The following is a 22,278-nucleotide window of genomic DNA, read 5'->3' on the forward strand; positions in this document are numbered from 1 at the left end:
ACTTACCTGTAACTTGATCCACTAAGATTCTTGAGGTGATGATGCGGCCATACTGTGAAAATAATTGTTCCAGTTCTTTCTGCGTCATGGTTTTTGGAAGGCCGCTGACGTACAAGTTAGCATCACGAATTGATGCAGAACTGGGCCGAGCATAGGAAACCTGACAAAAATGAGTAGTTTGTCATCAGATCACTGGTAAAGAATAGACAAATTATATGGTGTTAGGTACAAGATGGCTGGAGCAAGATTCACTATCAAGGGGTATTCCAGTATCATCATATAAAACGTATTCATTGTAAACTGATTTATCGGTTTCCAATATAATTTATGTATCAATCAAAACTTCTGCTTGTTTTCATTGAGTGTATGGCTTCTGTCCTGGTCCCGTGATGATCACACAGGTGCACGACCAATGGAGTAACTTGAAGTTCGTGGGCTCCGATGCAAAAGCTCCAACAGGGCCCCCATCTATTGCAGATCCTTAACAGCAATGGTCTCTTTATATGGGCCAAAATGGACCTTTGGGGCCTCCTAGACTCAAGCTCAACCCCTGTTATAGTTACGTTCTTTGCACAGCACATTAATAACTGTATTGCAACGAGCCTGGCACCTTTGTGATCTTCACGAGACCGGGGAGCACATTATCATGCACCCCAATTACTTGCAGCAAGCAGAGATCTTAAAGACCTTGAGAAACTGATACAGAAAATATATTAAAAAGGTCATGATGATTTATTTGTCCAAACTGAAAAGCCATAGGCATCGAGTGGCAAGGTAGTACTTATGGGTTACCACGGCTCCATTTTAATGGACTCCCCTTCTAATGATTAGGTGATCCCACTGGATCCGCGGCAATCATAAATTTTTACTTATGCTGTGGATAGGCAATAAATGTTTTTTTTTAATTTGTGGAATAATCCTTTTGTGGCAGCTACTTGGCATTGTGCATTAAAATATCATATGAGAATGTTTAGGACAGTAAACCATAATGACAGCCTGTTGGCATCCAGATGCACCTTATTTGGGGACCAATGACACTGGAAATAAGGAATTAGTCACGGATAGAAAATTTATATTTGGTTTGGAGACACTTTATAATGTACAACTGCTATTTATGTGATCCCTTAACCCCTTCACCCCCAAGGGTGGTTTGCACGTTCATGACCGGGCCAATTTTTACAATTCTGACCACTGTACCTTTATGAGGTCATAACTCTGGAACGCTTCCATTGATCCCGGTGATTCTGACATTGTTTTCTCGTGACATATTGTACTTCATGTTAGTGGTAAAATTTCATTCAAATAACTTGCGTTTATTTGTGAAAAAAATGGAAATTTGGCAAAAATTTTGAAAATTTCGCAATTTTCCAACTTTGAATTTTTATGCCCTTAAATCACAGAGATACGGCACACAAAAAACTTGATAACTAACATTTCCCACATGTTTACTTTACATCAGCACAATTTTGGAACCAAAATTTTTTTTTGTTAGGAAGTTATAAGGGTTAAAAGTTGACCAGCGATTTCTCATTTTTACAACACCATTTTATTTTTAGGACCACATCACATTTGAAGCCACTTTGAGGGGTCTATATGATAGAAAATACCCAAAAGTGACACCATTCTAAAAACTGAACCCCTTAAGGTGCTCAAAACCACATTCAAGAAGTTTATTAACCCATTAGGTGCGTCACAGGAATTTTTTTGAATATTTAAAAAGAAATGAACATCTAACTTTTTTTCACAAAAAAAATACTTCAGGTTCAATTTTTTTTATTTTACCAAGGGTAACAGGAGAAATTGGACTGCAAAAGTTATTGTGCAATTTGTCCTGAGTACGCTGATACCTGATTTGTGGGGGGGAACGACTGTTTCGGCGCATGGCAGAGCTCAGAATGGAAGGAGCGCCGTTTGACTTTTTCAATGCAAAATTGGCTGGAATTCAGATCGGACGCCATGTCACGTTTGGAGAGTCCCTGATGTACCTAAACAGTGGAAACCCCCTACAAGTGACCCCATTTTGGAAACTAGACCCCCCAAGGAACTTATCTATATATGTGGTGAGAACTTTGAACCCACAAGGGCTTTACAGAAGTTTATAACGTACAGCGGTACAATTAAAAAATCATATTTTTTCCACAAAAATGATCTTTTCACCCCAATTTTTATTTTCCCAAGGGTAACAGGACCCTAAAAGTTATTGTGCAATTTGTCCTGAGTACGCTGATACCCCACATGTGGGGGTAAACCACTATTTGGGCGCATGGCAGAGCTCGGAAGGGAAGCAATGCCATTTGACGTTTTTGGCTGGAATTGAGTTCGGACACCATGTCGCGTTTGGAAAACCCCTGATGTACCAAAACAGTGGAAACGCCCCACAAATGACACCATTTTGGAAACTAGACCCCCTAAGGAACTTATCTAGATGTGTGGTGAGAACTTTGAACCCCCATGGGCTTCACAGAAGTTTATAACATACAGCCATACAATTAAAAAATCATATTTTTTCCACAAAAATGATCTTTTCACCCTCAATTCTTATTTTTCCAAGGGTAACAGGACCCTAAAAGTTATTGTGCAATTTGTCCTGAGTACGCTGATACCCCAGATGTGGGGGTAAACCACTATTTGGGCGCATGGCAGAGCTCGGAAGGGAAGCAGCGCCATTTGACGTTTTTGGCTGGAATTGAGATCGGACACCATGTCGCGTTTGGAAAACCCCTGATGTACCAAAACAGTGGAAATCCCCCACAAATGACACCATTTTGGAAACTAGACCCCCTAAGGAACTTATCTAGATGTGTGGTGAGAACTTTGAACCCCCATGGGCTTCACAGAAGTTTATAACATAAAGCCATACAATTAAAAAATCATATTTTTTCCACAAAAATGATCTTTTCACCCTCAATTCTTATTTTTCCAAGGGTAACAGGACCATAAAAGTTATTGTGCAATTTGTTCTGAGTACGCTGATACCCCACATGTGGGGGTAAACCACTATTTGGGCGCATGGCAGAGCTCGAAAAGGAAGCAGCGCCATTTGACGTTTTTGGCTGGAATTGAGATCGGACACCATGTCGCGTTTGGAAAACTCCTGATGTACCAAAACAGTGGAAACCCCCCACAAATGACACCATTTTGGAAACTAGAGCCCCTAAGGAACTTATCTAGATGTGTGGTGAGCACTTTGACCCCCCCAGTGCTTCACAGAAGTTTATAATGCCCGGGCGTGAAAATAAATAATTCATATTTTTTCCACAAACATGATCTTTTAGTCACCATTTTTTTATTTTCCCAAGGGTACCAGGAGAAATTGGACCCCAAAAGTTGTTGTCCAATTTGTCCTGAGTATGCTGATACCCCATATGTGGGTGAAAACTACTGTATGGGCACACGTCGGGGCTCGGAAGGGAAGTAGTGACGTTTTGGTATGCAGACTTTGATGGAATGGTCTGCGGGTGTCATGTTGCCTTTGGAGAGCCCCTAATGTACCTAAACAGTGGAAACCCCCCACAAATGACCCCATTTTGAAAACTAGACCCACTAAGGAACTTATCTAGATGTGAGGTGAGCACTTTGAACCCCCAAGGGCTTCACAGAAGTTTATAATGCCAGGGCATGAAAATAAAAAAATCGTATTTTTTCCAGAAACATGATCAATTAGTCCCCAATTTTTTGATTTTCCCAAGGGTAACAGGAGAAATTGGACCCCAAAAGTTGTTGTCCAATTTGGCCTGAGTACGCTGACACCCCATATGTGGGAGAAAACTACTGTATGGACACACGTCGGGGCTCGGAAGGGAAGCAGTGACGTTTTGGAATGCAGACTTTGATGGAATGGTCTGCGGGTGTCATGTGCGTTTGGAGAGCCCCTGATGTACCTAAACTATTGAAACTCCCCACAAGTGACCCCATTTTGGACACTAGACCCCCCACGGAACTTATCTAGATGTGTGGTGAGCACTTTGAACCCCCAAGTGCTTCACAGAAGTTTATAACACTCGGACGTGAAAATAAAAAAATCATTTTTTTCCACAAAAATGATATTTTTGCCTCCAATTTTTTATTTTCCTAAGGGTAACAGGAGAAATTGGACCCCAAAAATTGTTTTGCAATTTGTCCTGAGTAGGCTGATACCCTACATGTGGGGGTAAAACACTGTTTGGGCGCATGGCAGAGCTTGGAAGGGAAGGAGCACCATTTGACTTTTTCAACTCAGAATTGGCTGGAATTGAGATCAGACGCCATGTTGCATTTGGAGAGCTCCTGATGTGCCCAAACAGTGGAAACCCCCAATTATAACTCCAATCCTAACCCCAACACACCCCTAACCCTAATCTGAGCCCTAACCCTAGCCCTAGCCCTAACCCTAGCCCTAACCCTAGCCCTAACCCTAGCCCTAACCCTAACCCTAACCCTAGCCCTAACCCTAGCCCTAACCCTAGCCCTAACCCTAAGGCTGTGTGCACACGCTGCGGATTTTGCTGCGGTTCCGCAGCGGTTTTGGCTGCTGCGGACCCCAGTACCATGATCCCCTATGGGAATCAAAAACCGCAGTGCAGACGGTGCGGAATTTTCCGCGCGGATTATCTGCGGTTTTCAATCCGCAGAAAGAATTGACATGTCAATTCTTTCTGCGGATTCTCCTGCGGTTTGCCATCTCCTCTATTGAGGAGATGAAAAACCGCAGGACAAAACCGCAGAGCAATCTGCAGGTAATCTGTTTTTTTGGAAGTGCATTGAGCAGCAAGGTGGTGTGCTGGTGAAAGGGGGAAAAAAACAAAACAAAAAAAACTCTTTTAATTCTTCTTCCTGAGCGAGTGTGAACGAGCTGAGTGTGACCTGAGCGTAAGTGCGAACTGTGGTAAGTGTGTGACTTGAAATTCAGTGACTTTAGATTCAGGGAGTTTCCAAGGGAGGTCTTACTGAATTGCTGTTATAGTAATACTTTTTTTTATTTTTTTTTTATTTTTGCTTATCTTATTGTCTGGTGCAATCTCCATTAGGATGTGCTCCACTATTGCCAATGCCATCCAGTGCACGTCTTGCCGCATGTATGAAATCCTTGAACAGCCGGTCGAGGGTGCATACTGCTGTGCAAGATGTGAGCACGTTGTGCATTTGGAAGCCCAGATACTGGATCTAAATGTGCAGCTGGCAACACTGAGATCCATAGACAATATGGAAAGGAGTCTTCTGCTCACTGAGCAGACGCTCAATGGGATAGATGAGGGGGGGGGATGCTAGGTTGGAGCTGCAGGACAATGAAGCAGCTAGCTGGGTGACAGAAGGCGGGGTAGAGGGAAGAGCACCAGGGAGGCTAGTCCTGATCTGGCACACCCCAATAAGTTTGCAAAGTTGGCAGATGAGGGGAGTGTTAGTGCAGGAGTAGCACTGCTGCAGCAAGGCATGTCCTCTGAAAGCCGGAGGAGTGTCTTCTCCAGTAAGGGGGGAAATAGGAGAGCAGGGCAGGCCAGACAGGTTCTGGTAGTGGGAGACTCAATTATTAGGGGAACAGATAGGGCAATCTGTCACAAAGACAGGGATCGTCGAACGGTGTGCTGCCTACCTGGCGCTCGAGTCCGACACATCGCTGATCGGGTTGACAGATTACTGGGAGGGGCTGGTGAGGATCCAGCGGTCATGGTGCACATTGGCACAAATGACAAAGTCAGAGGTAGGTGGAAGGTCCTTAAAGATGATTTCAGGGAATTAGGCTGTAAGCTTAAAGCAAGGACCTCCAAGGTGGTATTTTCGGAAATACTTCCTGTACCACGTGCCACGCCAGAGAGGCAACGGGAGATTAGGGAGGTTAATAAGTGGCTCAGGAATTGGTGTAGGAAGGAGGGGTTTGGGTTCCTGCAGAACTGGGCCGACTTCTCAGTTGGCTACAGGTTCTACGCTAGGGACGGGCTGCACCTCAATGGGGAGGGTGCAGCTGTGCTGGGGGAGAAAATGGCTAGAAGGTTGGAGGAGTGTTTAAACTAGGGACGGGGGGGAGGGTATTCCTTTTATAGGAGGGGAAGACAGTGCAGATAGAGACCTGGGCACAAATAATGACATTGGGGGTGGGGGTGGCATGGGGGGTGGGGTTAGAACAGTTAATAATTTAAGAAAGAATAGAGGTACAGAGAGATACATAAAGTGCATGTATACTAATGCCAGAAATCTCGCCAACAAAATGGAGGAATTGGAGTTAATGTTGTTGGAGCATAATTATGACATGGTGGGGATATCTGAGACATGGCTGGATGAGAGCCATGACTGGGCGGTTAATTTACAGGGCTATAGTCTGTTCAGAAATGACCGTACAAATAAGCGAGGGGGAGGCGTGTGTTTATATGTAAAATCATCCTTAAAACCCATCCTTCGTGATAATATATATGAATCTAATGAAAATGTAGAGTCCCTGTGGGTAGAGATAAGGGGAGGGGGGAAAAATAATAAATTACTGATAGGGGTTTGTTATAAATCTCCAAAAATAATGGAAGCTACAGAGAATATCCTCATAAAGCAAATAGATGAAGCAGCGACTCAAGGAGAAGTCATTATTATGGGGGACTTCAACTACCCTGAAATACATTGGGGAACTGAAACCTGCAGTTCCAGCAAAGGTAATAGGTTTTTGACTACTATGAGAGACAATTACCTTTCACAACTGGTTCAGGACCCAACAAGAGGGGGGGCACTGCTAGACCTAATATTATCCAACAGGCCAGACCGCATATCAAATGTAAGGGTTGGGGGTCACTTGGGTAATAGTGATCACAAATTAATAAGTTTTCATGTATCCTTTAATAAGATGTGTAGTAGAGGGGTTACAAGGACACTAAACTTCAGGAAGGCAAATTTCCAACGGATGAGAGATGATCTTGGTGCAATTAACTGGGACGATATCCTGAGACATAAAAATACACAAAGAAAATGGGAGACGTTTATTAGCATCCTGAATAGGATCTGTGCACAATATATACCGTATGGGAATAAACATGCGAGAAATAGGAGGAAACCACTATGGCTAAATAGAGCTGTAAGGGGCGCAATAAGAGATAAAAATAAAGCATTTAGAGAATTAAAGCAAGTAGGTAGTGATGAGGCATTAAATAAATACAGAAGATTAAATAAATTCTGTAAAAAGCAAATCAAGACAGCAAAGATTGAGACAGAGAGACTCATTGCCAGAGAAAGTAAAAATAATCCCAAAATATTCTTTAACTACATAAATAGTAAGAAGCTAAAAAATGATAGTGTTGGTCCCCTTAAAAATAGTCTGGGTGAAATGGTGGATGAGGATGAGGAAAAAGCCAATATGCTAAATGACTTTTTTTCAACAGTATTTACACAAGAAAATCCCATGATGGATAACATGATCAGGGATAAAAATTCTCCATTAAATGTCACCTGCTTAACCCAGCAGGAAGTACGGCGGCGTCTACAAATCACTAAAATTGACAAATCCCCGGGCCCGGATGGGATACACCCCCGAGTACTGCAGGAATTAAGCACAGTCATTGATAGACCACTATTTTTAATCTTTAAAGATTCCATAATAACAGGGTCTGTACCACAGGACTGGCGTATAGCAAATGTGGTGCCAATATTCAAAAAGGGGACAAAAACTGAACTTGGAAATTATAGGCCTGTAAGTTTAACCTCAACTGTGGGTAAAATCCTGGAGGGTTTTCTAAGAGATACTATACTGGAGTATCTGGAGAAGAATAACCTTATGACCCAATATCAACATGGGTTTACAAGAGACCGTTCCTGTCAGACTAATCTGATAAGCTTTTATGAAGAGGTAAGTTCCGGACTGGACCAAGGGAATGCAGTGGACGTGGTGTACATGGACTTTTCAAAAGCTTTTGATACGGTGCCACACAAAAGGTTGATACATAAAATGAGAACAATGGGGATAGGGGAAAATATGTGTAGGTGGGTTAAGAGCTGGCTCAGGGATAGGAAACAAAGGGTGGTTATTAATGGAGCACACTCGGACTGGGTCACGGTTAGCAGTGGGGTATCACAGGGGTCAGTTTTGGGCCCGCTTCTTTTTAACATATTTATTAATGACCTTGTAGGGGGCATAGAGAGTAGAATTTCAATATTTGCAGATGACACTAAACTCTGCAGGGTAATTAATACAGAGGAGGACAATTTTATATTACAGGAGGATTTATGTAAACTAGAAGCTTGGGCTGATAAATGGCAAATGAGCTTTAATGGGGATAAATGTAAGGTCATGCACTTGGGTAGAACGAACAAGTTGTATAATTATGTGCTTAATTGTAAAACACTGGGCAAAACAGTCACTGAAAAAGACCTGGGTGTATGGGTGGACGACAAACTCACATTTAGTGGCCAGAGTCAAGCAGCTGCTGCAAAGGCAAATAAAATAATGGGATGCATTAAAAGAGGCATAGATGCTCATGAGGAGAACATAATTTTACCTCTATATAAGTCACTAGTGCGACCACACTTAGAATACTGTGTACAGTTCTGGTCTCCGGTGTATAAGAAAGACATAGCTGAACTGGAGCGGGTGCAGAGAAGAGCGACCAAGGTTATTAGGGAACTAGGGGGTCTGCAATACCAAGACAGGTTATTACACTTGGGGTTATTTAGTTTGGAGAATCGAAGGCTTAGGGGTGATCTTATTACAATGTATAAATATATGTGGGGACAATACAAAGACCTTTCTAATGATCTTTTTACTCTTAGACCTGTGACGGGGACAAGGGGGCATCCTCTACGTCTGGAGGAAAGAAGGTTTAAGCATACTCACAGACGCGGATTCTTTACTGTAAGAGCAGTGAGACTATGGAACTCTCTGCCATATGATGTTGTAATGAGTGATTCACTACTAAAATTTAAAAAGGGACTGGATGCCTTTCTTGAAAAGTATAATATTACAGGGTATATACACTAGTCTCCTTAATATTGCGTTGATCCAGGGAGCTAGTCTGATTGCCGTATGTGGAGTCGGGAAGGAATTTTTTTCCCCAATGTGAAGCTTACTGTTGCCACATGGGTTTTTTTTGCCTTCCTCTGGATCAACATGTTAGGGCAAGTTAGGATAGGATATGGGTTGAACTAGATGGACTTAAAGTCTCCCTTCAACCTTAATTACTATGTTACTATGTTAAAACCGCAGGTCTTTTGACCTGCGGTTTCACCTGCGGATTTTACAAAATCCGCGCGGATGAATCCGCACCTAATCCGCAGCGTGTGCAGACAGCCTTACCCTAACGGGAAAATGGAGATAAATACTTTTTTTTTAGTTTTATTATTTTTCCCTAACTAAGGGGGTGATAATGGGGGGTTTGATTTACTATTTATGGCGGTTTTTATTTTTGGCAGCTGTCACACGCTAAAAGACGCTTTTTATTGTAAAATAGTTTTTGCATCACCACATTTTGAGAGCTATAATTTTTCCGTATTTTGACCCACCGAGTCATGTGAGGTCTTATTTTTTGCGGGACGAGTTGACTTTTTTATTGGTACCATTTTCGGGCACGTGACATTTTTTGATCGCTTTTTATTCCTATTTTTGGGACGCAGAATGAACAAAAACCAGCGTTTCATGAATTTCTTCTGGGGGGGTGCGTTTTCACCGTTCCGCGTGCGGTAAAATTGATAAAGCAGTTTTATTCTTCGGGTCAGTATGGTTACAGCGATACCTCATTTAGGTCTTTTTTTATGTTTTTGTCGGTTTTATGCAATGAAAACTATTTTATATAAAAAATAATTATTTTTGCATCGCTTTATTCTGTGAGCTATAACTTTTTTATTTTTTCGCTGATGATGCTGTGTGGTGGCTCGTTTTTTGCGGGACAAGATGATGTTTTCAGCGGTACCATGGATATTTATATGCGTCTTTTTGATTGCGCGTTATTACACTTTTTGTTTGGCGGTATGATAATAAATCATTATTTTTTGCTTCGTTTTTTATTTTTATTTTTTAAGGGGTTCGCTAAAAGGGTTAACTAATGGGACAGTTGTATAGGGCGGGTCATTACGGACGCGGCGATACCTAATATGTGTACTTTTATTGTTTGTTTTTTTTATTATTTTCAAAAAATGAATTTATTGGGGAATATTTTTTTTTTTTTTACTAATTTATTTGGCGATTTTTTTAAATTTATTTGAACATTTTTTTAAATTTTTTTTTTACTTTATTACATAGTCCCAGGTGGGACATCACTGTCCTGTGACAGATCGCTGATCTGTCACATCACAGATCACTGTGACAGATCAGCAATCTGTCACAGGCATTGAAGCAGACTTCCTCTTGCCTGCGCTTTGCAGGCACTGAGGAAGCCAGCTTCCTCAGGTCCCCGAAGGCCCCCGTCGCCATCTTGGATTCGGGGGCCTGGAGGATAGGAGCCCCCCGCAGCAGCGCTGCACATTGCGCTGCCGTGGGGGGCTCAGGGAAGCACGGAGGGAGCCCCCTCCCTGCCGATGCTTCCCTTTAACTCCCGGTACACCGCGATCATGTTTGATCGCGGTGTGCAAGGGGTTAACGTGTCGGGGGCGGTCCGTGACCGCCCCTGACACATAGTGCCGGGTGTCAGCTGTGATAATCAGCTGACACCCGGCCGCGATCAGCGGCGCTCACCACGTGGGCGCCGCTGATCGCGCCGACGTACTATCCCGTCCCCGGTCATACGGGCCCGGGTACCGTGGACGGGATAGTACGTCGGATGGCAGGAAGGGGTTAATGTATTTGGGTGTCTTTGAGCTTAAGTTTCCAAATCAGTATGGATTTGCAGTTCATTGATGATATGTTGGTTTTCATGGCTAAGAGCATGTTTCCAAGGGGCACTTCCACCACAGAAATATGGATATGAGTGTGAAAATGATGCAATAAAGCAAAGGGTGAAATATTTACTAACATTCCCAGTAGTATTGAGAGAACGTGATCGGATAAGGTGTTATCTGAGCATGCTTGAGTGCCAATAGAGTGTCTTCGGTGTGCTTGAATAATATGTTCGAGTCTCCGCGGCTGCATGTCTCGCGTCTGTTCGACACCCACAACATGTGCAGGGATTGCCAAACAAACAGGAAATCCCTGCATGTGTTGCGCCTGCGCCTGTTGCGCCCGAGCATGCTCATATGACGACTTATTCGAGCACGTTCGCTCAACACTAATTCTCAGAATAAAGTGACATGTTGTAGCTCTGGTGAATTTACATTATGGATATTTTTCACATAAAGTGAATGAGATTTATTAAAATTTCATCTGGAAATCTGCTGAAATTTTTCTATGTGTGAAAGTGCCCTAATAGTTATATAGCAGTGGTCCTCTGATTGGGACCCTCCCCTGTTTGTCAGGTAGGATTACCCGTATTCCATTTACCCTAAAAGGCTATGTTTCTGTGAAGTACAGTATTCAGATGTATGGGACATCTTGTTCTCCAGGATCCATTTTTGTGCTTGCGACGCCATTTTGTTGTTTACAAGATAAATTTTGTAATTAGGTGAAAGTTCACAGCTGTTATGAAACTAGACTGTTCTAGCTTGTACAAGATATGAGATATGAGACCCTAAAAGAATGTGCTATTGTTCTATTTTCTACGTCACGCAGCTAGGGACATAGTCCGATTTTCTTGCAATACTATTGGCTTATAAAGTGAATGTATTACAACGATGCTATTGGTAGCTGAGTACTTTGCATAATTAAGCAAAATACTATAAAAAGGTGACATAATAAAGGGGGTTAGTGATCTGCCTGGATCCTCCCGTACAGAGACCCCCGTCTCCGTGTGGTCATTCCCAGTTGCTAGCGACGCCCTGTAAATTAATTTGGAAATCACTGGATCAACCGTGAAGGGTTAATTTAGCCCTCCCTCAACAGCTTGGCGCCCAATGGGGGCCCCCAAACAGGGACGCCTCTTCCCCCGGAGAACAACAAGACAAATGACCCTCTGAGTGGACACAGGTGCTGGAAAATTGGGACTGATCATCCCTCACAACAACCATGGTAAGTTGGCAGTTATACTGTTCAGACTGACTGTTGGTGTGGTTTTCCTGTGCTTGTTGCTACAAAGAGGATCTGAGGTTTGTCCCCGTGGTGGGGTGATTCATGGGTGGAATCATATAGAGGTGCAGTCCCGTTGGGGGCCCAGTGCTCGAACCATACCTCATAAGGGACGGACACCTCGGATTAACCAGTGATTGTGGCTCTCTTTATAGTCAAAATATCCTGAAGTCTTTATCATTGTTAGATTGGGCGTGGTGAAGTGATTGAAGACTGGGTAGGATACGTAACTCAGGTATATATAGATATATATATATAACCAGAGGTGTCCGGAGGGATAGTCTGAGATGCCCTCCTCCTTTCACTGAGTACCGCGAATTTTGGGCTTCCCAGAGGAAGTTGACCCGGTGGAACAAACTGAGACGGCCGCTCCAGTATTGTGCACAACTGAAGTAAGGATATTTAGCTCTAAATGAGAGAATCCGTGGAAGGAAAAGAAGAATTTTGTGGCTTTGCACATTAATTGTGTGACGAAGGTGTTAGGAAGAACAGAGGAAGTGAATGCTGATTGTTTCTGTTACTGCTATGTTGAAGAAGAAAAATTGTCTATTATGACAGGGACTGGATGTTTTGTGGTTCAAGAAAGTGATTGATTAAGAAGGAACTAAGTTTGATACTAATGTGTCAGGCAGACAAATAGTTAAAAGTAATAATTTGAAAGAGGTCTCCCTGCTAGATGATAAGGTCCCTCCCCAGGAAATATCCGCCGCCAGCCACAGTCCCCGCTATGCCTAATATTGCTAGTGGTTATGAGTATCCTCCCCTTTCCAGATCCAGAAAAAAAAAGTTTTCAGAAGACTTAAACCAGCTCTGTATCAGCAGGGAAAGAAAAAAAAAGCAAGCTAGCAGCTGCTCCAGTTCTCCCTCCAATCCCAGCTCCCCCTCCCACATCGCCCCCACTGCAGCTCGTTCACACATAGCAAACCCCAGCCCCTCTCTGCTAATTCTCGTCAGCAATTCTGGCGCTGTGCCCGACTCGGACACTTTCAGAGAGATTGTCATACTCCCGCTGTTTTAATCGGAGTAGATGGTAGACCCAATTAACATACTCTTACAAAACCGATCCCTGTGGGACCCTTCCCCGAGGTTACTACCCAGTTCGTAATCTCTCCCATATGTCCTGTAAATTTACTAGGGGGCAGATTTATTATCACAGTTCCGCTCTGGAATACAATTCCAAGATGATGGTCAGATGGTTCTTACGTTATATAATCCCTATGTAGATGAAGACAGGGAGGAAATCTGTATTTTTCATGCCTTTCCCACAGATGCCACAAGGGGCCCAAAACAGTCCCAACCAGTTTGCAAAAAAAAAAAAAATATGAGCAGGTGTCTTTTGCCATTGCTGCCACTGTTAGTTTTCTCAAGTATCTGGCAGCACTGAACTGTCGGGTTTCGGCCTCGAGACTTCAGTTCTGCCTTGGTCAAGTGATATTCTTGGGTCACTGTCTCCTTCAGGGTGCCAGACACCTCGCAGAAGAAAGAAAAATAGCTGTCAGCTCCCTTCCTTTCCCAAAAGATGAAACTGAACTCCATTGTTTTCTTGGACTATGCACTTATTGTTGTCAGTGGATACCGGATGCATCCCGCATAATGAAATCCCTTTACAACGCCTTGAAAGACGGCATAATGAACTATAAGGAAAGATGACAGTGATGAGGATTACCTCCAATATGATTGTTCCCAACTTCTGATAGAAGAAACAGCTACTCCACCAAATGTCAGTGAGAATCCACTTCCAAATCCCGATCTGGTGTTATACACGGATGGTTCAAGATATGCTGACGAGTTTGGTAGACTCCTCACGGGATATGCTGTTACCACAGAGGACACTGTAGTGCACGCAGCTGCGCTCCCGCCCTCACAGTCAGCACAAGAAGCAGAACTCCAGGCTCTGTCTACTGCATGTACTTTGGCCAAGAACAGATGGGCTAATATATACATGGACTCACGGTATGCATTTGGTATTGCTCACGATTTTGGGGCTTTATGGGCCAATCGAGGGTTTATTACTACTGCTGGAACCCCAGTGAAAAATGCTGAAGCTGTTAAAACCCTCATGGACTCGATCAAATTACCTATTCAGGTGGCTATTATGAAAGTTAAGGCGCACGGTCCTAGGACCAGTCCATAGACTGTTGGCAACACATTTGCGGATATGCAAGCAAAAGCCGCCACTCTTTTACCCGTTGAACCAACCATACCAACTATGGTAACCACACGCTCTCAGCGTAAACAGTTACAAGAAGCACTGACCCTACAAGAACCTGATGATCTACAACAGACTGAAGTTTTCTATCGGACCCCGCAAGACCGCTTAATGACGATGCAGAGAATGTCTCCAAAGGAAGAGGTGAAGCAATGGAAGACTGATGGGGCACGTATGGATAATGGTCTCTGGAAAAAGGACCAACTCGTGTGTCTCCCTAAGCGGATGTACCCTGCTATTGCCACATGGACCTACACATCGAGGAAAAAATCAGGCCCTCGCACTGGTGAAAAAATTCTACTGGGCCCCGGTTCTCTAGTTGGCCGGAAGCATTCCCTGTTACCAACATGACTGCAAAGACCACAGCGAAGAAACTGGTGATGAAGTTATATGCAGATATGGGGTTCCAGAAGTTGTTGAAAAAGATCAAGGTCCGGCCTTTTCTTCTCATGTGTACCAAGAAGTTCTGACAATGCTTGGATCCACTGTAGCCCTCTATACTCCGTACCACCCACAATCCAGTGGAAAAGTTGAGAGGCTGAACGGCACACTGAGGGAACAATTGACCAAAATGTTGCAGGAGACTGCGGCTCCATGGCCAGAGCTCCTACCCATTGTACTATACCACATTCATACTACCCCTATTACAAAATATGATTTGTCCCCATATGAGATATTGTTTGGTGCTAGGCCCCTAGTTGCAAATTTACAGCCTCAGCAGTTATCAGAAGAAACTGACCGTGCTGTTCAATGTGTAATTCAGCTTAGTAAAATCTTGCTAACACCCATATTCTAGTTTCTTCTTTTCCAGATTCAGCAGAAACCGACACCTGTTATAACCTGAAGCTTGGTGATTTGGTAGTCGTGAAGAGGCATGTCAGGAATCACGGACTAGAACCCTTGTATGACGGTCCCTATCAAGTCCTCCTCATCACCCAACAAGCCAATAGCAAATAAAGGGGACATAATGTTTTGTTTTTTTGCATTTTCCATATTATTGGTAGAAGTTAAAAGTTAGAAGACATTCAATGACTCAGATTAATACGATAAAGATAATGATTATAATAAGGACAGTTGGTGGTCAGACACCTTCTCCTTTCTCAATCCAGCGAATTGATTTAAGGGAATTGGGGGTTGGATAGCTGGGATCTTGCAAAGCTTGTTACACATTGCTGCCTGTATCCTTGTTGCATATGTAATACTAAAACTTGTTCTTTGGTGTATTTCTGTATGTATTAGGAAATTCTGCACTAAGACAGCTAATGATGATACCAAAGGTGTCATTGCCCCTGCTCTTCTCTGCACCGATCTTAAAAGGCTACTTGATGAAGATGTTGAAGCCAAGCACATGGCTACCTACAAAAGATCTCCACCACCATTATCAAAAGTTGTTATTCGTGAATTGCAGTATACAGGGGGGACAGGTGCGCCGCAACAGCCGTGACTGGTAACACGGCATCAGTCACGTGAAGACCAGTACCCCTTGAGCTTATGGCTTGGGATAGCACCTCTGATGCTGCATATGTGTTAACAAAATTTATCTAGGGGGGATTGTGAAATACAGTATTCAGATGTACGGGACATCTTGCTCTCCAGGATCTATTTTTGTGCTTGCGATGCCATTTTGTTGTTTACAAGATAAATTTTGTAATTAGGTGAAAGTTCGCAGCTGTTATGAAACTAGACTGCTCTAGCTTGTACAAGATATGAGATATGAGACCCTAAAAGAATGTGCTATTGTTCTATTTTGTAGGTCACGCAGCTAGGGACATATTCCGATTTTCTTGCAATACTATTGGCTTATAAAGTGAATGTATTACGACGATGCTATTGGTAGCTGAGTACTTTGCATAATTAAGCAAAATACTATAAAAAGGTGCCCATAATTTCCGGTCAACAGAGTTTCGAAAAGCCAGATATACAACAGAGCAATATGTACTAGCGATACCAATCAGCCTCGGGGATTCGATCCTCTCTGTTAAAGGGATGCACAAAAAAGGCAACCACAGGCAATGTAAAACAGCCCAGCAAAATTAAAGGGGTTGTCTTACCAGTGATAATCCCTTTCATAATGCAGTTCTTGAGGCGATCAGCAGATTTCACAGCTGTAGCACTCTGCGTTTAAGTGAACAGTGGCCGTTCTTACCTTCTGGGTCCTTATTTAATTGCATATATTGCACATATGGTATATCTGACCTCGATCCCTAGCAAACATTTGACTTTGGAAGAGGCAGCTCTGGCCATCCAGGCATTTTTTTTCCAAAATTACATGGTGAGCACTCAGATGAATGATCGTTCTTGTAAAGGCACCATCACACATAGCGAGATCGCTAGTGAGATTGCTGATGAGTCACCGATTTTGTGACGCGCCAGCGATCTCGCTACATGTGACACGCATCAGCAACCAGCCCCCCACAGGGTATCGCTGATCGTACAGCAATGTCCTGGGCCATTTTTTGATCGTTGGTCTCCCGCTGGCCTAGTTACCCGATATTTACCTTGGATACCAGCGTCCTCGCTGGTCCTGATCGCTGGCGAGTCTGCCTGTTTGACAGCTCATCAGCGATCATGTAGCGACGCACCAGCAATCCTTACCAGGTCGTATCGTTGTCGGGATCGCTGGTACGTCATTTAGTGTGACGGGATTCTAATACAAGGTTGGCTTGGGAGACATTGTATTGAGCGGCTCTCTATTCTGTCTCATACATTGAGGATAGCAAGGGTTTCCCCTCTGTATGATTTCCATATGCCTTAAAAGAGAATATTGACAGTGGTTGTCTTCTGGAAAAAGCCCCTTTAAATTAGAACTAATGATCATAGTTTAATTAAAGAATTGTAATTTGTGCACCTCCACAGAAACTATATCTGTATGGATAATTAATTATACAGTGGGGAAAAAAAGTATTTAGTCAGTCAGCAATAATGCAAGTTCCACTACTTAAAAAGATGAGAGGCGTCTGTAATTTACATCATAGGTAGACCTCAACTATGGGAGACAAACTGAGAAAAAAAAAATCCAGAAAATCACATTGTCTGTTTTGTTTTCATTTTATTTGCATATTATGGTGGAAAATAAGTATTTGGTCAGAAACAAACAATCAAGATTTCTGGCTCTCACAGACCTGTAACTTCTTCTTTAAGAGTCTCCTCTTTCCTCCACTCATTACCTGTAGTAATGGCACCTGTTTAAACTTGTTATCAGTATAAAAAGACACCTGTGCACACCCTCAAACAGTCTGACTCCAAACTCCACTATGGTGAAGACCAAAGAGCTGTCAAAGGACACCAGAAACAAAATTGTAGCCCTGCACCAGGCTGGGAAGACTGAATCTGCAATAGCCAACCAGCTTGGAGTGAAGAAATCAACTGTGGGAGCAATAATTAGAAAATGGAAGACATACAAGACCACTGATAATCTCCCTCGATCTGGTGCTCCACGCAAAATCCCACCCCGTGGGGTCAGAATGATCACAAGAACGGTGAGCAAAAATCCCAGAACCACGCGGGGGGACCTAGTGAATGAACTGCAGAGAGCTGGGACCAATGTAACAAGGCCTACCATAAGTAACACACTACGCCACCATGGACTCAGATCCTGCAGTGCCAGATGTGTCCCACTGCTTAAGCCTGTACATGTCCGGGCCCGTCTGAAGTTTGCTAGAGAGCATTTGGATGATCCAGAGGAGTTTTGGGAGAATGTCCTATGGTCTGATGAAACCAAACTGGAACTGTTTGGTAGAAACACAACTTGTCGTGTTTGGAGGAAAAAGAATACTGAGTTGCATCCATCAAACACCATACCTACTGTAAAGCATGGTGGTGGAAACATCATGCTTTGGGGCTGTTTCTCTGCAAAGGGGCCAGGACGACTGATCCGGGAACATGAAAGAATGAATGGGGCCATGTATCGTGAGATTTTGAGTGAAAACCTCCTTCCATCAGCAAGGGCATTGAAGATGAAACGTGGCTGGGTCTTTCAACATGACAATGATCCAAAGCACACCGCCAGGGCAACAAAGGAGTGGCTTCGTAAGAAGCATTTCAAGGTCCTGGAGTGGCCTAGCCAGTCTCCAGATCTCAACCCTATAGAAAACCTTTGGAGGGAGTTGAAAGTCCGTGTTGCCAAGCGAAAAGCCAAAAACATCACTGCTCTAGAGGAGATCTGCATGGAGGAATGGGCCAACATACCAACAACAGTGTGTGGCAACCTTGTGAAGACTTACAGAAAACGTTTGACCTCTGTCATTGCCAACAAAGGATAAATCACAAAGTATTGAGATGAAATTTTGTTTCTGACCAAATACTTATTTTCCACCATAATATGCAAATAAAATGAAAAAAAAACAGACAATGTGATTTTCTGGATTTTTTTTCTCAGTTTGTCTCCCATAGTTGAGGTCTACCTATGATGTAAATTACAGACGCCTCTCATCTTTTTAAGTGGTGGAACTTGCACTATTGCTGACTGACTAAATACTTTTTTTCCCCACTGTAAATAAAGTAGCTCCAAGCAACAGCCATGGGAAATTCACAAAAGTATTGACGCAGAGAAAAAAAAATAAAACAACAAGCGATATAAACTTCTTTCCATTAGTCTTGATATCCAAGAGATCCCCCTTAAGACCCATCAAGACCAACCATCCCCCAAAACACAAATGATCAGATTCAGTCTTTATCTGCTCCGTGGTATAAAAATAGCTGTTGACTCAACACAGAGAATGTGACTAATGTTACATTCAGCAGAACAGAGCGAGAAAGACAAACTTGCAGTTTTGTATGATTGGCTGAATGTGGGTTTTCTAGTTCAGCGCTCATAGTAACTGTAAATACCGCTTGTAACATTGGAAACATGTATCTCAAATGTCATTTGTAGGTCAAACATTGCTCTGTAATTTCAGCTTCCAGTCTGCAGGAATTGCAGAAATACTGGAGAGCAAGAAAGCCAGCGAACAAGAAAGAGGTTAAATTATAAAAAATAAATAAATCATATTTCTGTTTTTGTCCCACAGATCAGTAGATCGTTTTTATGTATTCTCCATAAGACATGTAAGGTAGACACGTTATGTGTGGTATTAATGACCACAGGCCCCTGATGTTCTGCATTTAAGGGTTAAAGCGAAAGTCCAATCTTCAACATCAATGACTTTGTCAACATTCATTTCCTAGCTCAATTTTTCTAATAAAAAGCAAAACCCTCTGCATGAAGATAGTGTCATGCGTCTGGGTTCAAACCCTTGAGCCTGTGCTTTGTGGTCGTCTTCTCTGTCTGCTGAGCCACAGAAGATAAACCTTTTCTCTAGGTATTTCGTTTCTGTTATCCTTGCTTCAGTCTTTTTAAGGTTAACAGGTGTTTTCATTTACTCATTTGTCTGCCTTTATCACCTTTCAGGTACGGCTCTATATACTTTCCCCTGCTGATATTTCCTGCTGGTTATAGAGTCATTTGGATGTCCAGCCATACTGATCTAGTTTAAGCCAGTCATTGAAAGACCTGCTAGGGTTTGTCTCTCTGCTGTTCATATTCTTTACCCTGCACCTATCTTCTGTTTCTTTATCGGAAGTAGGCAACTCTAACAGTACATATCCTTTATTTTGTATTTTGTGGTGTTTCACTCACTCTGGGATGCTTTTATTTCAGCACACTTTCTCTTCTGTAAGTAATTTGCACTTTGCTCTGCCCTCCTGTTCTTTAGGAGGAACGTGAAGCACTCGACGGCCTTTCAGGCAGCGTAGGTCTGAGTTGCCATCATCTAGTCTGTGCTTATTGCTATCTCAACTCATGCAGGATCCAGTAGGGACTGCGGGGTCAGGATCTCTAGTCTGTACAGGAACTGGCAGGGTCATTACCAGTTTTTGTTGTGTTACTTATTTTACCGATTGAATTGCCACATTATCATAACAGATAGTTTGAAATTCTAAAATTTAGGACTGCCTGTAGCCACCACTAGGAGCTCACTGCATACTGTTATACAACGGCCTCAGGGATGGTGTCAGGCAGTCCGATTTTTACCCTTTAAAGGCGTCAGCCACTTTATTGCTAATTATTAATGATGATTAATGATGATTTTGGCCCATTTGGACCTTTCTCCCATTCCCAGATGGCTGCTGATAGAGTGGTATGTGACTAGATGTCTTTCATCCTTCACCACTGTGCTGTGGTTTAGGTGCACAGTGCATTAGTATGGGGGAGGCTTAAAGGAAAGTGGTCACATTTTACATATGGAAGTAGTGGTATTGGTTTTTGCACCCCCTCCAAAAAAATTATACCTGTTCTATTTCTGTAGAGATCTTATGTTCTAGTCTTGAAAAATATATTTTCAAAGTTATATACAGATCAGACAGGAAGTGCACGCAGTGAATGGAACAAGCCAATCAAATGCACTGCCACGCCTTCAGTGCACTTCCATCCTGATTTGCATATGACTTTGATGCTAGATTTCTCATGATTAGCACATCAGATCTCTACAAAAAAAGGTATAATTTTTTATTGGAGGACAATCAGCTACACCACAATGCCACTATTTCTCTATGCAAATCGTGCTAATAGATTGTCTTAAATGACAAGTCAGATCACATGTCCTTCTATCAGCAGACATCTCATGTATGGAAACTCCAGAATGTCGGCTCAGTATGGGAGCATGACTTCAAAGATATATAAAATAGAACTGCAAAAATGACTATATTAGTACCCTATAGTCATCATCAAATGTGTTTTCTCATCTTGCAATGCAATGCACCACTCTACACCTCCTAATTGCCTTAGCCTCTGCAGCATTGGAGGACCACAAGTGCAGAGAAGCTGACCGGATCCATTGATCAGCCAAGCTTCAGAGCAGTGCTTACAAGTTCTATAGTAAAGAGCTTGAGAGTGTTGAACTCCTTGTCCAGGACACTGGAAACTGCTGATAGAGAACAGAAGTGTCCATTAATCTACGCAATGATCAGTAAACAATACAATTAAAAATCCCTCCGTTCTTGTCAACGGAGACGACTTTTAATAAGAAGTGGATTGCAAAGTTGTTTCTTTTTACAAACACTTTGCAATTTTAGCAATTAAAGAACTTTATAAAAGCCATTGATATACATTAATAATAAAGCGGCTGACTCCCTTAACTCCATACTGTAAAAAAGTAAAGATGAAGTGGGACATCACTTTCCTAACCACATTGTTCTAGAAATCAGTGGAGTTCCAGTAGTTGCACCTCCCGATAGGAAAATGGGTGGGGAGGTGGGGGATTTTAGTGGGTACGTATGCAGTTTACCTGTGCACTGCACTTAATTAACCCACCTTAAAATTAGAAAAAGGGTTGGCAGTGGAGAGGGGTAAAAACATTGATAGAAATAATAGTTTTTTTTCTTACAGTAGGGAGCAGCGTATTACAAATGTGTCCAGCCTTCCTATTACATAAATTCTTAAGGGGATCATGTGATGAAAGTCTGCAGTCACTCTAGTGACTCAGTCTGTGATCTATTAGTATTAGTCACTCAGTCTGTGATCTATTAGTATACCCAAAAGATTTGGGTATACTGATAGATCACAGACTGAATATGAGTCAACAGTGTGATGCAGCAGCAAAAAAGGAAAATGCAATTCTAGGATGTATTAACAGAAGCATACAGTCTAGATCACGTGAAGTCATTATTGCCCTCTACTCCTCTTTGGTCAGACCTCATCTAGAATATTGTGTCCAGTTTTGGGCGCCACATTTTAAAAAAGACATCAACAAACTGGAGCAAGTTCAGAAAAGAGCAACCAGAATGGTGACCGGTCTGCAAACCCTGTCTTATGAGGAAAGGTTGCAGGATTTGGGATTGTTTAGTTTGCAAAAGAGAAGACTGAGAGGAGACTTAATAGCTGTCTACAAATATCTAAAGGGCTGTCACATTGTAGAAGGATCAACTTTATTCTCATTTGCACAAGGAAAGACTAGAAGCAATAGGATGAAACTGAATGGGAGGAGACACAGATTAGATATTAGAAAAAACTTTTTGACAGTTAGAGTGATCAATGAAGAAGTGGTGAGTTCTCCTT

General features: G+C 42.6%; 1 protein-coding gene across 7 annotated transcripts in view; it reads right to left on the reverse strand.

The window, feature by feature from the left end:
- ELAVL4 (ELAV like RNA binding protein 4) overlaps window positions 1-22,278 on the reverse strand; it is a 160,990-nt gene that overhangs the window by 14,173 nt on the left and 124,539 nt on the right. For all 7 annotated transcript variants that reach the window (XM_073579159.1, XM_073579158.1, XM_073579163.1 and 4 more), the window contains one exon: window positions 7-160. In XM_073579159.1, coding sequence (XP_073435260.1) covers window positions 7-160 — 154 coding nt within the window. The remainder of the gene's footprint in view (window positions 1-6; window positions 161-22,278) is intronic.

Source organism: Dendrobates tinctorius, unplaced genomic scaffold (genome assembly GCF_039654945.1).
Source record: "Dendrobates tinctorius isolate UK_male_01 unplaced genomic scaffold, ASM3965494v1 ptg000061l, whole genome shotgun sequence".
NCBI classification, from domain to species: Eukaryota; Metazoa; Chordata; class Amphibia; order Anura; family Dendrobatidae; genus Dendrobates; species Dendrobates tinctorius.